The 16,184-nt window shown below is 37.3% G+C and overlaps 2 protein-coding genes across 2 annotated transcripts; both read left to right on the top strand.

Moving 5' to 3' along the window:
* The first annotated feature begins 4,459 nt into the window (after positions 1 to 4,459).
* On the top strand, positions 4,460 to 6,449 carry LOC136246284 (KRAB-A domain-containing protein 2-like). The gene is made up of 7 exons (XM_066037691.1): positions 4,460 to 4,571; positions 4,983 to 5,107; positions 5,212 to 5,337; positions 5,462 to 5,605; positions 5,653 to 5,862; positions 5,922 to 6,102; positions 6,196 to 6,449. The coding sequence occupies exons 1-7, from the start codon at positions 4,460 to 4,462 to the stop codon at positions 6,447 to 6,449; spliced, it is 1,152 nt and encodes a 383-aa protein (XP_065893763.1).
* A 403-nt stretch (positions 6,450 to 6,852) lies between these two features.
* On the top strand, positions 6,853 to 7,860 carry LOC136249876 (uncharacterized). The gene is made up of 4 exons (XM_066042008.1): positions 6,853 to 6,973; positions 7,132 to 7,231; positions 7,358 to 7,410; positions 7,537 to 7,860. Exons 1-4 carry the CDS (start codon positions 6,968 to 6,970, stop codon positions 7,684 to 7,686), a joined length of 309 nt encoding a protein of 102 aa, XP_065898080.1. The 5' UTR covers positions 6,853 to 6,967; the 3' UTR covers positions 7,687 to 7,860.
* The last annotated feature ends 8,324 nt before the right edge of the window (positions 7,861 to 16,184 follow it).

Genomic DNA, 16,184 nt, shown 5'->3' on the forward strand with positions numbered 1-16,184 from the left:
CAGCTGCAAGCACAAAGGAACCTTGGAGGGAGAGATAGTCTGCAATGTAGCTAGAATGCGTCTTTATCTATGCCCCTTCAGCCTAATAGCCTGTAATTCCTCCCTGAAAGCAGCTATGATACGCACTTGAATCATAACAGCGGTATGCAGGGGCGGATCTAGGATTTATAAAGGGGGGGGGGGGGGGCTAACTCAAGGTACTAATCTCTAGGGTAGAGATGTGCGAAACATGCTGGAACTAGGGCAGTCTGGGGGCATGCCCCCCAGGAAAATTTTGAAAAATAGATGCTAAAATACTGCAATTTGGAGACATTTCCACATAAAATTCATAATATTTTCTGCCCGTAGATATTTTATATACTGCCTTTAGATCAGTGGTATGGCTCTCTGAAGCATTTTGCTAATGGAAAAGTTTGGGTAGGTACAGACAACCAAGTACATGATGCACCCCTCTCACAATTGCACAACACTAAATAGGTGCATGTTAGAATAAGAATGTTGAAAGTGAAAAATTTTGAAATTTGAAAAATACAAGATTGAATCTGAGAGCATTTTCAATGGAAAATGTGTACCTGAATTTAGTATTGCCATACATATTATAACTACACAAGTAGATGAATGAAGCCCTTTAAACAGACCAATGCATTTCATTGTAAGGCAGATTTGGAAAAATTCCATAACAGAACCAACTACATGTTTCCAGTGAATGTTCTATTAGAGTAGTTAGCTGACTGCTTTATTAGAGTATCTCGATCTTGTACACCTCCAATGCTGATCCGGGTCCTTGTTGCATAAACTTTAGCATAAATCCACTGCTAATATCTTGGAAAGATTTTTATAAGGTGGTTTAATGAATATTTGTATTATTAGTGATCATATAATTATGCTAAGACAAAATTTCATTATAATACTCAGCATATTGATCTAGTAAAGCCTAAATAGGAAGTGGGGGCTTCAGCCCCCAAAGCCCCCCCCCCCCGGATCCGCTCCTGGTACGCTGAATGGACAATCCAGTTGATGTTCATAAATGCGCAGCTCTTACGGTAGTCCACAAACTGCGCAACAATTTATAAATTGTTGCGCATTTTATGAATTCACAAAATGCACAGCGCAATTTATGAACTGAGCAAATTCACAGATTGCGCCTAACACCTAAAAAATGAAATTGTAAGTGCAGATTCTTGCAAAGGACTGAGTCAAACTTTCTTATGAGCTATTATGCTATCTTAAGTTGTTGTGCTGTGCAAGCATGTATAGTAATGTGTAAACGTCTAGCTGGGTGGATTACAATGGCTAGTTTTTGTGTCTGCAAAATCATGAAAACATTTAATGTCTTTGAGTTGCTCTGGCTCCTACCACGAGAGAAGCCAGTTCTTCCTCATGCAACTGGATGTTCCCTCAGTCTATAATGCAAGTTTGAAAAGAATTCTAAACTGTATGCTACCCGGCTGGTGACGACGAAATATTACGGTCATTTTACGAAAATTAATGAAGCTCACTGCTTGTGCAATTGAAACTAATTTACTAATTATGGGTTAATATACGCTTTGCAAAACCACGCCTTCTTTTAAAAAACCATAGTAACCGAGCCACCGCCATTTTCATTGGGGCCAGTGTACATAGTGGCGTATGGCATACTCCTTTATACTAGTCTCGCGTGGCCAGACCCTTTTCGCGCAGCCGCTTATCGATTGGAAATTATAAGCGCCGCGCTACAAGGGTCTGGAATAGTTCATGAACATGAATTTTTTTCGACACGTTATTGGTGACAATTGAATGATTGGGTAACACCTAAGATACAAAGGTACAAAATGCAACGTGTGTTCCCTTGAATCTTTAGTCTGTTTTGATCGACAAATCCGCTTAAAACCTTTCGCCTACTTTCCTTGTAACTCGAGATGAACTGAGCTTGTTTGTCTTTATTCAGCCATACTTGTTGAAGATTCAGTAGTAGGTAGAAGGAAAAACCTACACGGGTCGATACTCGTCATCCCCAGAGGCCTTCTTCAGCTCATTCTTCAGTAATCAGATCACTTTGGCGATCAAGGGATCGCGTGAGCCAATTTACACTCCCCAACCACTGGGGATTGTAGATTTTTTTAAGTCCGTGAACTATTCCAGACCCTTGTAGCGCGGCGCTTATAATTTCCAATCGATAAGCGGCTGCGCGGAAAGGGTCTGGCCACGCGAGACTACCTTTATACTGCTTTGCAGCACCGCTGTTTAGTGCCTATTGGAAAAGGAGAAGTGTGTTTTGGGGAAATGATGAAGTGTTGGGTGAACTGAGCTTGGAAATCGACACCCAACCGCTGCTTTTGGAGAATTGAAAATCTGGCCGTGGTGAAGAAAGCCGTTTCGATTAAGAAAGTTCGACTCAGTCTTTTGCAAGAAGCTGCACTTACAATAGACAGTATTCCAAATGACGTCACGAAATAAATATGGTGGCGGTATTTGGGGTATTCTAACGTTTTTGAGTTAACATGTAATGGATGTCGCGTCCCTCCAGTGGCGTAGCCAGGAAAAATTTACCGAGACAAAGTTTATACATTGACCTAATTGAGAGGGTCTGCTTCTGACTCAACTGATTCACAAATACTTCAAGAGTAGGTGGTACAGCATTAATTTTGCAGATTGACTATCTGATTGGATGGAAGAAAAATTCTGAGCGTTTTTCTATGTGCCATAAGTAATGCACTAATGCTCCAGCTTAGTTAATACTACAGTATAGCTCCCAAGCTTCAATTATTAGACTAGTTTAATTGCATTCAACACAACTCACTCCGGAGGTATTTTGAGTGGTCAGGTCATCCATGGACTGCAACAGCGGTCATAGTCATGCACACTATACTTTTTATTGATCTAATGTGATGTTTAAGTCAGAGACTATCTCTTTCATGTGATGCTCAACTGCATGTGCAAAGCATGTCAAACTAGGGAGTCGGGAGCATGTGCCCTCAAGGAAAATTTTGAAAATATGTGGTTTGAAATGGCCCATATTTTGATTGTAACTGCTAATGCCACATATGATATGCATGATCAATTAGCTCAATTCAATACCATGCAGTTGACTCATTGGAACTTTTGAAAAGCAATGCAGACAATTGACATAAATGTAAATGATCTAGACCAAGCAGTGTAATGAGAACAGTGGCTACGGTCTGTACTGAATGCTCAATTAGAGTACTAACTGACCTTCAATAGGCTGGATTTTCAGTTAATCTTGTGGCAATTGAGGTTGGCTGTTTGGGCCATTTCATGCCAGAGACCGTTTCCAAACTAAGCGATGTATGCCATCTACCGAAGAATACTATTCGTTGTATTCTTTAGGAAGCAGCTCATGTTGCAATCTCCTGTTCATACAGGATCTTTAACTCCCGTGCTTCCACTACTTGGGATGTAGTTGATCTGTTTACCTGTTGAGAATCCATGTATAATTGTTTAGTTTTGTATGTAGTTAATTAATTAATTAATTTTGGTCTTGCCAGGGCTCCATAGTGTTTAGTAATTACTTGGTAACCCTGAGTCTGGACTCCTGACCTCTTGTAATTATTTGTTCATGTAATTGTCAATTATTATGACGTTTATCTCTCCCTTTACGATGACTGCTCTATTAGAGTATCTCGATCTTTTTACAACTGAATTCAACTGAGTAGCTGAAAAGTGATCCAGCACCATGTCACCATGGGCTCCAGCCTGCAGCCATAGATTTTATTATGTATGGTACAGTAATGCTGCATGTCTAGTAACGTTTGAGTAGAAAATCCGGGGTGCCAAAACTCTGCAGGCCTGCTCAACCTGCTAATTGTTGAGCATTTTAACCGAGGCAGCTGCCTCGGTTGCCTCAATGGTAGCTATGTTCTATACCATATGCGTATTTCGTACCATACGCGTATGGTACATACCATACGCGTATACGCGTATGGTTATACCATACGCGTATGGTACAAGAATGCGTACCATACGCGTATGGTATAGCAATCCATACCATATGAGTATATAGTTTGAAATACTATTAGCTATACAATAACAGGTATGATGCTAGCTAGCCACAGTGGAGCACAGTCATGTAAGCTAGGAATTTATATCTCAGCTAGCTATAGGTTAGGCTGAAGGTGGCGCTGCTGAGTTACAAAGACAAACAAAGTAACCAATTAATACAAAGACAAACAAAATATGTTAATCATGTGATCGCTACTAAAAATCTCTCATGCATGTGGTAGCTACCTTTCTGAGATCAAAACGCTCTTTAGCCTCTGTGTACTTGGGGTAAATCTTTCAAGTCTGTAGGAATGTTAACGGGATCCTGTCTTAAAATCTCTCAGATCCTCAAAATCTCTCAGATGCGCATGCGATAAATTTCACGTGATCTTGAAAATTTCTCACAAAGCTCTGTATTCTACACGTGAATGTATTAACAAGCGGCAAAGATTACTGGCTGCAATCATAGAAGTTTGTGCTTATGGAGCATGCTAAGGAAAGATTCCAAGCGTTTCTTTTGGAAGTTGGAGCCAAGCCATCAACGCTATTAAGTAAAGAAAAGTTTGACCTGATCAGACGATATCTGTTGCAAGGTACAACCATGTTAAGCTATACCTCTTTGTACTCTGTTCCACCTTGGAATAGCTGTGTAATTTCTTGTGTAGCTATGTACCTCAGTATGTACAAGGTCATACACAAGAGCTACTAGCCTATATGTACTACGCAGCTACTGTAACCATATATAGAGACGGGAGGGGGCTATATCACTTCACACTTAGACATTCGTGCAAGTATAGTACATAAAATTATAAAGTACTGCTAGCTTTTTAGCCTTTTTGTGCCAATGACCTGAAGTTTATTATTAGAACATTCAGTCTTTTCTAGATGATTGTTTTTAAAAGCATCATCCTATTATGCTTGCATACCCTTTACTGATTAATACATGCACACATATCATATACTATTAATGATTCTGATTTGTCACTTCCAATTATTTTACACAGAAGCAGATGATATTGCATCTGCTAGATTTCGACAATATGTAAAAGAGAAAAGGTTCCAGCTAAAGGATTATGGATCATATGGATTGACACAGTTGCTTGTTACACCTGTTAGCAAACCAGAGAAGGTATAATATAGCTGTCTACTGTTGCTATAGACCTGGACAGTTAAATTTACAATATTGATGGCAATATTAATAATATTATGCATGCCACATTCTTTACCATTAAGGCCAATATCAACTCACTATTTGGGGGCTTTAGAAGGGTGGTACATTGTGATGAGATGTTTGATGTTATTCAGTCAGTACATGAAAAAGGAAGTGGTCATTCAGGTGTTCAAAAAACCTTTGAAATGGTGAGTATTATTTCCCATGAATATTTAGTTGCTTTTTGATTTCACAACAGCTATATATGTATCTATTATTATGTTGTATTACATACATACATACATACGACTCAGCATTCTGTCTTCATATTAGGTGTCTAGAAATTATGATGGTATTCCAAGATCGTGTGTGCGGGAGTACTGTAAATTATGTCCAACCTGTGCATGTAAAAAGCCACAGCTAACAAAAGCACCACTCAAACCTATTATCACCAAATGTTTTCATCTTAGAGGACAGGTAAGTATAGCTGTAGTGCTTAACTGTCTTAAAATTGTTACAATTAGGTTGACTTGGTTGACATGAGAAGTTGTTCTGATGGAGCATACAATTGGATTGGTCACTACAAGGACCATTTCAGTAAATTCTCTATATTATGGGCTCAAAGAAGAAAGTGTGCTCAAGAGACTATTGACTGTATAGAGCGTTTTGTATTTGCTTATCTTGGCGTTCCCAAGATTTTGCAATCTGATAATGGAAGGAAGTTTGACAATGAGGTACAGTGTAGGTTCATCATAACTAGTACTATATGGTGGTTATATTTTTGTGTTTTTAGATATTCCATCAGATGGTTAAGCAGTGGTCTCAACAAGCAATTGTGATTAGAGGAAGGCCGAGGCACCCACAATCCAATGGATGTGTAGAACAAGCTAATGGAACAATGAAGCACATGTTGCAGTCTTTAATGTGTCAACTCAAGACTAAGGAGTGGGTTAAATTGATTCCAAGGATTCAATGTAAGTGTTCACATGATATTACTTAGCATCATCAGAATAGGTTGTCTATACGTGATATATGGCCTTATAATGGACATGTCTAATCTTATGTAGTTACAATGAATACTCAGAATCATGCTACCCTGAAGACTACTCCTTACAATGTGGTTTTTGGGATAGACCCATCTTCAGAGCCAGTTTCGGGTATTATTTTAGCAGAGGAGGACAGTGATGGTCAAAACAGTGCCAGTGAAGAAGATGACTTTGGGGACAAAGCAATAAATGGTAATGATTCAGACATTGATGCATCTGACGATCCAAAAACTGTGACAGCTGTTGATCCTGAGACAATCAAGGTAGGTATGTAATGCTATGTTAAAATGTTATGCAATGTAATTTGCATTGTGTATGTGTATTATTATATAACACCATTGGACAGCTACCAGCACCATTGCAGATGAGGGTGGCTTAATTTCTGCTGGTGATAATAGCTCCATCACACCAGGTAACTATTGTACACCTAAATAAATTATACAGCAGAGCACAAAGGTTCATGATTATAACATTATAGCAGTTACTCGTCATGAAAACATTCGTCACAAGACTCAGAAACGTTTATTGGATGCAGCAGAGAAGATGGCATCTAAGTACAATGCTTCAAAAAAAGTGAAATGTGTACAGTTTGAAAAAGGAGAATCAGTCACAGTCAGAGTGCCATCACAAGACAGGGGTCCGTGTGACATATCAAGAATCCCAGGAGTAATTGTGCAGCCAATTTTCAAGTTACCAGTTTTTATCAGAAAAAAGCAAAAAATTGTATAAATGGAAGGTTATAACCAAGTCGCACTTTAAGCAGAGGGATACTTCATCATGTGGAGTTTTTGTTATGAGAGTAAGCGCCAAGTTCAACTAAGTTTTGTTTGTGCATACATGTGTATAATAGTATGTAATACTATGTATAGCTTTTCATGCACAACATACTAGTTATTGTATGCAGCTGACATGCAATATACTTATATCGCGAACAAATATGAAATCCATTATTTTCAGTTTGCAGAATCCTTGCTATTAAATGAGGCATTGCCTGAAGAAATGAAGCAGATTTATGAGCTAAGACAAAGAATGGCAGAGAAGTTAATTGAACTATCTGGTAAGCTCACTATTTTCTTTTAACCAATGCACCCATGACATAAATAAAGCTGTACATTTGAATAGCTTGAAAGTTTGACAATGTATACATGCGCGCATTAACTTTTAATTCTCTCTTGTTGTATAGACCCACTCGGTACATACTGTCATGCTTGTGGATGGGAAGATGGAGGTGTTTGGGTAGGTGCACTCTATAATATTATAATATAATGCATAAGGACATGCACCAAATGGATACATGTGTCAATGATTGTTCATGGGCTACAATATGCGCATGATTATTTCAGTCTTACTTGTATGCTGCAGGTCCAGTGTGATGAATGTGACTGGTGGTACCATTTACCATGTGTAAATAAGAAACTGAAGAAGATGTGTGTGGCAGATGAAGATGCAGAGAGAATCAAGTTTACTGGACCCTGTTGCACAGCTGATGGCAACTACAGGGTTCAGTTATAAGTATACACATGCGTTATTATCTGCAAGTCTATGCATGCACATCAGTCTGAACTTATATATAGCTATATACTTCATTGTAATAGATTTGTTTTGCTTATACTTGTGTTTTGTTGTTGTAAGTGTTTCATTGCTGTATTTACTAATGTTGTGCACATACTGTATATTGTGGCAAATAAAAATAATTTAGTCTGAATGTATAATTATGGCTTATAGGTTGCATGCATGCATGCTATAATTTATAAAATTTCAGGTTTCCGAGTCCACACTATAGTCTTACAGCAATATATATGTATAGGAAGATACCACACAACCTTTACATGCTCTGCATGGGATTTTTAGTTACTGGCCATGGAAACAGACAAAGTAATTAAATAGTGTACAAAACTTCTCTAGAGTGTGAGTGCACCACACAAATTACAATGATGCAGTGCATGGTGAGTGCAAAAAAATGCAAAGGTGTGGTGTGTGATTACTTAGAATACAGTACATGATTATGTAATGAGTACCAACATAGCTTAGTGAATGGTAAAAGTTTCAGGTTTATAAGTTTGTTAAGAACTGCATTATGGTCTTCTGAGTTCATAGAATTGGATGTGTGTGGAAGACCCCTTTTCGCAAATCCGGTCACAAATTAAGAATTATTTAGTAGCTACATTACATCATCATCACTTTTAGAGTGGATCTTATTGATTATAAACTCTGCCATTCTAAATCATTTATAAGACTAGCCGGTATGCCATGAATAATCATTTTTAACAAATTTAGCTGAATGTCTTTGAATTTTTTCAATCTTGTTGATATAGTGAAGATGTGGATACCATAGCTACTGTGCATCCGCATTCTATATGATTGGTACCACCAATAATGATGAGCTTTTGATATGAAGTGGACAATTTTTGAAATTTCTGTGTAAAATCCCAGTGTATTGCTTGCCTTTTTGAAATATGCTCTAGCTACCCATTGCAATCTTTCATTTCTAGTTAGCTATAGCCATCCCAGTATTTCGCTACCTAAGGTATTTGTCCCGTTTCAATCGAAGATTTAGTTTCGCTCAGGTTCTTAACCTATTGTGGTGCATGCGTGTAAGTGATGGAAAGGATACTCCAGAAGTGAGTAAATATGGCCATACGCATACGGTACGTACCATACGCGTACGGTACGAAATTTTGTACCATACGCGTATGGTACGTACCATACGCGTATGGTACAAAATACGCATATGGTATAGAACAGCTACACCACTGCCCTCTGAGGTGATTGCTGAACACTGAGGTAGACTTACGAGCAAAATTCAGTGCAATTTTGATTGTTTATGTTTGTAGATATTGTTTCGGCTTGCCGGGCTGAAGTTGCATTCAGTCTTTGGCGTGGTTTTCAGCATGAAGTCCGTCCCATCACTCGCATGGAGATGACTTCGCCGGCAATTTCGAGTTACTGAACGAAGAGGATATTATCCTAGGTGCTTCAATCAATGGAAAAAAGTCGCGTGAGCTAAATGTTCATCAATTGAAGCGTTGGTTAACGTGACGTGGAGCTCCAGTCAGTGGAAAAAAACCTGAGCTTATAGAAAGGTTAGTATTGATATCATAACAATTATGATTAATGCATGTCTCCACAAATATAGTCGAGTATTACATCAAATATGGGTGGGATCAGTTCATCATTGATCCTGATAAAGGAGTTCATAGTCGTCAAAAACTGACGACTTCAGTGCACATGGCAGGTACAGAATCCTACAATCTCCTTCGATCTTTGCCAAGTCAGAAAGATGTGGATTGGACAAAATGGTTCTTTCTGTTGCCAACTATCACGTATAGTACCATCTATGACTTCCTCGTTGATCGCAAAACGTTATTGCAAAAAGTGAGCTACATAGAAAATGCTCTTGACAGCAGAGAAGATGCACTGGTTGGAAAGGACAACCCACAAGCCAGTGATACACTACCAAATGTCATGGATAACCCAACAGTTAAAGTTGATGGTGAATCATGGTATGAGTCAGTGGAATACACAAGGTCATTAGATAAAGCATATCGGTTTTTTAACGATGGTCACGTTCAAGGCATCAGGTTCCACCCTTGGGATAGTTAACCAGATGTTGTATGAGTAACAAATACAGTACTGCCATCCATGTACAAAGATCGCATTTACAGCCATGTCACTCTGATAATTAGGGAATCAAGTGCTCGTGTGATTACTGCTTATTTTACTTGCCCAGCAGGACTGTCAGGGTGCTGTAATCATGTTACACATTGTACTGCCTAGAAGATTATGTACATATGGGACTAAGGGAAGAACTAAAGGGCTGTACTGAGAAGCTACAGAGATGGAACCAGCCCAAAAAGCAGCACATGGAACCACGCCCAACTGAAGATGATGTGAGTCTTTTTTAAGGCAGAGTATGGAAAGGAAAAGCACAGAAAAAGACAACATGTCAACAAGTGGGATTGTCGGCCAGACAGTCAACGATTTGTTGATCCAAATAGGGCTAGAAAATTAAAAGAGAGCTTTGTTATAATTGAGAAGAAGAGGATGGATGAAGCAGAGTATGATATGCGCATTGCAACCACTGAAAAAAAAACAAGAAAAGTAGCACACGAAAAGAAATGCATGCTTTCCAGTTATGGAGCATCTTGTTTTTTACAAATTTTTAGATGAAGAACCTGCTCCTAGTGAAAACAGGCAAGAAGAATTACGTAAATTGAGAATGGAAAGAGCTAAAAAGAAACAGCATTTTACAAGCAACAGTTGTCTTACAAACAGACATGTGTTCAACATGATCACGGCTATAGTTGTGTTAGCAGTGATGTACCACCCACAAAGCAGCAGCAGCAAATGAGTATAAAATTCATACATTAGTAGATGATCTATACAGTAACCATGTCAAGATTGATCCTTCAACCATAAAGGAGCTTGAGGCATTGACAAGAGAACAAAGCAAATCAGAGAAATGGCTATGTGAGCGACAATTGCATATTACAGCTTCGGTTATGAAAGAAGTTTGCCATCACCGTGCAAGTACAAAGTGTGAAGCGTTTATCAGGAAAAGGTTATCTACTACTCCTATCAATGTACCTGCAATTAATTACGGAAAGAGCAATGAACATGCTGCAATTACTAGGTATGCAAATCACCAGAGAAGCAATGGCAAGATAATCCAAATAGAATCCTGTGGTATTTTTGTGCATCACAAAAACTGTTGGCTGGCTGGAAGTCCTGATGCTATTGTTTATAACAGCACTGAAGTGAATCACCAGAAAGGCTGTTTAGAGGTTAAGTGTCCTTATGTTTGTGAGAAGCGCTCAATCAAGGATGCCTGCAAAGAAGTGAGTGCATTTTGTTTGATGGAGAAAGAAGACATCTTGCAGCTCTCAAAGTCACATGCTTATTTGTACCAAGTACAGACCCAGATGTATGTGACAGGCTTTCATTGGTGTAATTTCTTCATCTGGTCGTCTACAGGTGAATCCTTTCTCCAACGGATCAATTATGATGCTGTGTTAATGGGAAAAGCAGTAGTAAACTATGTACATAACCTTGTGGGTCTGTAATATAGTACTTAAATACCGTACAGTATTCAGGGGCAGATCTAGGATTTCAGAAGGGGGGGGGGGGGGGGGGGGGGGGAGGTGCTAACATGGACATTTTTATATGTGGCAAAAAAGTTAATACAACTAGTGTGCAAAGCACATTCAGCATGTGGAACATGCTCAATCAGACGAAAATTTTGCAAATGTGGCCTATTGGAATTGAATTTGGTAGTAATTTGAGTGAAAAATGATGTCACTTTGTTTACATGATACCATTATTCCCCATACAGCTTGTCAATATAACTAAAGGGCGCAGCCATCTAGCTAAAATTCAATCTTAGACTAACATCTTAAAGAACTAGTAGTGGATACATATGGGTATCAGCTGCACATGATTAAATTTAGTGTTTTGAAGTATAGCATAATTTACAGTCTCATGGCTCAAACTACACTAGCTGTCCAAACAGTAGAGAGGGTAAGTGTGAGTGGAGAGGTCAAGTAGACTGACTTACCAGTGTGTGGAGTGCATGTGCACTCAGCTGTATAGAATTCTCCAGCTAGGAGAGCTCTAGATCTGGTGGCATAATTATATACTCCTAGGCCCCCCAAAACTTTTTGGAAAATGGCTATCACAAGATTGAATTTTTAACCAAATGTGGGTGCAAGATGAATGAGTTCAGTTGGAAGTAATTTAATTAAACAGCAGAACTATACGTTGTTATTGAATTTTAAGAAAATGTATAATAATGGCTTGTCAAAGAGAATGAAGAGTGCATAGGTAAGGCCAAGGAGAATATTTAAAACACAGGATTGGATCTACTTCATACATAGCCACTGTTCTGTGGTGCAGGTTGTTATTTCAATCTAATTTTTAAAATGATGGATCCATCCATCAACTAGTCTACAAATACAACCAGTTTTTGCCACAACTAACTCCTTTTTACCACACAATGATCATGACAATGTAAATGAGTATCATTTAAGCTTAGCAGCTCTGAGATGTTGCAGCCTTGTGAACTTCTAAGAAATTCACTATTATATAAGACTATTGTTTTATTTGCAAGAAAAGCATTTCAACCCAAGAATCAAATTTGTAGCAGAGCCTAAGAAACTTAAAATATTTGACAGTAAAGGGTATTTTCAATTAATGATGTTTTATACAATTTATAGTACATTAAAGGTATCAATCTTTTACCTAAAGTGATTGGTATCTGGCAGGATATTTGGTATAATGGTGAGGGTAGTAGTGCACAGGTCTAGAAGAATATGTTTAGTTTCAGTTTACACTCTGGTAACTTCTTGGAAATTATAGTTTTAATGATGGATGTTTTATTAGAGTAGTTGACTGTTCTATTAGAGTATTTCGGATTTAGCAGCTTCTAAGGTAAGACTTACTCCAAAAGTATAATTTTAAACCCTTCTTAGTAATTCTTGGATAAGATTAGCTATTCCCCTTGCTGTTTCCTTTTTATTACCCATACATGTGTATAAAATGCAACTGAATCTGTACTACAGCTTCTAGAAGCTTCCTAGCTTGCTCATACTAAAATTATGGAGGAGGGGCGCTTCAGTCCCCCAAGCACCCCCCCTTGAATACAGCTTTGATGTTCTTGATAGTAGTGAGACCAATCCTTTATAATAATTGTAGCACAACATAAATGGTTGCTACATTAGTTAGCTACTGTATGTGTACTGCACATGCAGATCAATTTTCTTCTGTGTTAATAAAAGTTTTGTGTTTAAATTGCGCAGCTCAGAAAAGAAGACAAACATATAATAATCTACCATCAGGATCATTGAAACCATAAGTGATATCCTTTCACTAAGAACCTGTGAGAGAAAGGCTGAGTTAAAATCTTACTATAAAAATTGTATTTGTAGAAACTCCCGCATTCAGTGTGAACTGGATTTCCTATTCCAAATTACTATAATGTAGTGTTGTTAACTTCAGAGAGATATGATATTGGAGAAACCGCAGTAAAGCTTAAGAGATTGTACATGTACATACATATAAGACAAAAATGATTAATGGAAACTAGGCACCAGCCTATTATGCTTTTAATTTCCCTATTATGCTATGCTGCAGTGCTCAAAGTTTATGCCTATAATAGTTTATGCTCATAATTATGCTCAAATTGTTCTGCAGTTCCCATGTTTTGTTACGTTCTAATGGATAATGATAAACTTTAGCTTATGAACAACCGGTTAAATATAAAAGTTAACGCCCATTATACATTAAGAATTTGACTGCATTGTAAACTATAATAATAGTTGTGTCAAATAACTATACTCCACTGTGGCATCAACTGTTCTGTCCATCTTTTTCAGTGGCATGCATTTTTGCTTACAGTATGACATGATTATTCTGCCTATTATGCTAGTATTATGCTTGATGCTTTCAGGCACCTATTATGCTCAAACTTATGCCAGCACAATAGGCTGGTGCCTAATGGAAACCGCATCCTATTCATTATTGTGTCTTGCTGTTACAATTGTGATTTTCCAGAGTAGTTTTAGTAACCTACACTGTAAAAATAAAATGTGCTTTGCACACAAGTGTGCCCTGTGACACCAATATAGCACACTTTAGTATCACAGAGCACACTTTTTTGTGTGCAAAGCACACTTCATTTTTTACAGTGATAAGTAACAATGAAGTTGGTAAGATTGGGTTTTCATGGTAACATTGTATTTGGTAGTGATGTGTTTTTGAATTAAATACTATGGTATTTCACAGTAATAAAGTTATGGTATTTCATGGAATTGTGGTAGGGTTTATCATCCATCAAAATAATCTCTTCATCTTTGCATATGTCACAGTATTGTGTTCTTTTAAAAGCATCTAATAACACAATAATTACAATGATAAATACATAAACAGTACGTAAATAATAATTGGCCATGGTGATGAGATGTGTGAAAAGGACAGTACACACATCAAATTTTGTGAGTGTAACTACAGATTGGATAAAGCACAGCAAGAAAGATCTTAGTTTCCAAATTGTGTACTCTTTAATAAATTAACTCTTTGACTAGACAATTTCCTGAAATATGTAAAGAGTTCATTTTCCAAACAGTGTACAAAGCAGTGTACAAATTTTCAAACAATTTCCAATTTGTACACCTCCATTACCTTAGTGTGCAAACTTTAAAAATCTTTGCACACTATACTCTTTCTTGTTGTGAAGTGATTTCCTTGAAAGTAGGACAGATGTGAGCATCAACGAACCTTAATCGATATACAGACTTAAAAGTTGTATGTTTCTTTAAAACAAAGTTATGATATTTCAAGCTTGTAAAATTAGATGTGTAGGACTAGCTCCTTTTCAAAAATCCAGTCACAATTTACAGTAGAATGAATATGAATGCATGTATTATGAGTACACAATAATTAAGCATTATATTTATGTATTTTTGCATGAAATTCTGGAATGATGTTGAGGATGTTCACAAGATTATTAAGATTATTTGGTGTCCGTGACGATTCTTACACTACAAAATGATCAACTTTCAGGTGCTTTCCAAGTCATTGGAAGGCATTGGAAGGGCCATATTTCCAAAGAATGTTTTGGAAAGGTGTGGAAGTATGGCCCTTCCAATACTTTTCCAAGTACTTGGAAAGCACCTGAAAGTTAGTTATTTTTTGTAGTGTTAGATGAAAGGAGGAGTGAATATATGTCTAAAAGTGTCCTCAGACTAAGATTGTACTCTAAGACTAGTTAAATTCTTAACTTAATAAAACATTCAAGTACTCTAATAGAGCAGTCTAACATTTCCATAGTTTTAAATTAGAAGAAGCACCTGATACTGTCAGGTAGCTCTTAGATATTGCTCAACCTGTAACTTGTTCATCTTTCCACTATATGAATCCTTCTTCAAGCATCACACTCCTTTTAATGTAAATACACAAAAGTACTAGTCCAAACGGTAACAACCTTTGGCTTAAAGTTAGCATTACAGTTATATATGTAACTGTTGAATTGTTTGCTAAAAATTCTTGAAAAATGTACTTAATACAACTCTTAGAATAATACTTAGCTAATGGATCACCCTTTTGAGTGTTTATCATCATGGCAGTTAAAGTTTATAGAGGAGGTCATCGATTTACCTTACACTTTCTACATGTACTTCCTGGTTAAGATATTATATAGCTTCTACCTGGCCACTACCTACAGTACATACCTAGTCAGTACATTATGAAGAGATGCTTTTAGTATCCCAAGAATACACCCTTCTAAATCCTCCCCTGTATGGTATTACTGTGGTAGGCAGTTATAAATTTATTTTCTACAGTATAAAGAAACATTTCTTGGCTACAGTGAAAGTGGCTTATAGCTTAATACGTATTCAGTAGGTCACATATGTGACCGAATTTTGGAAAATAACCCACATGGGTGCATTTGACACCTAAAATATTTAATGCTCAAATCGCCAGCTTTATAGTGCAAATCTACCTGATCGTGGTTTTAAGCCATTCTCAATACCTTAAATTATAAGAAAATTCTTGAATATTTTCAAAACTGTGTTCTACTCATATTAGCAACCCACTAAACATGAAAATTCTAATTATTTCATGCGTACCCATATGAGTGATTTTCCAAAATTCAGTCACATATAGATACTATAATATTGGTCGTGGCTATGTGCACAAGTAAAGTACAGCTCCAGTTACTATCATCAGATCATTGTGTAATGCATGAATGACAACAATGTGTGTGTTGTATGATTTCAGAGAAATATTCACAGCCAAACTACAAAATAATAGGCAAAAACATTTTAATAGGATGTGCTTTGCTGTTACCACTGTGTTTAGCAGATGTCAGCTATGATATATATAGGGGTAGTATCACCAGTGTCTAATGTAATACATGTACGTAGTTGTAAGGTATAAATTTAATCTTGGTTTTTTCAAGCTAATCTTATTCAATAAATTTGTGGTTTGATATTAATACTCCGGCAATTCATGGT

The sequence above is a fragment of the Dysidea avara genome, chromosome 1 (assembly GCF_963678975.1).
Source record: "Dysidea avara chromosome 1, odDysAvar1.4, whole genome shotgun sequence".
Taxonomy (NCBI): Eukaryota; Metazoa; Porifera; class Demospongiae; order Dictyoceratida; family Dysideidae; genus Dysidea; species Dysidea avara.

Bases quoted from the DNA above. Each gene is read 5' to 3' on its own strand.
- LOC136246284 (XM_066037691.1), top strand. From the start codon at position 4,460: ATGGAGCATGCTAAGGAAAGATTCCAAGCGTTTCTTTTGGAAGTTGGA. The intron at 5,338-5,461 runs GTGAGTATTATT...TCTTCATATTAG, and splicing joins TTCAAAAAACCTTTGAAATG to GTGTCTAGAAATTATGATGG. The intron at 6,103-6,195 runs GTAAGTGTTCAC...AATCTTATGTAG, and splicing joins ATTGATTCCAAGGATTCAAT to TTACAATGAATACTCAGAAT.
- LOC136249876 (XM_066042008.1), top strand. The intron at 7,232-7,357 runs GTAAGCTCACTA...CTTGTTGTATAG, and splicing joins GAAGTTAATTGAACTATCTG to ACCCACTCGGTACATACTGT. The intron at 7,411-7,536 runs GTAGGTGCACTC...TGTATGCTGCAG, and splicing joins GGGAAGATGGAGGTGTTTGG to GTCCAGTGTGATGAATGTGA.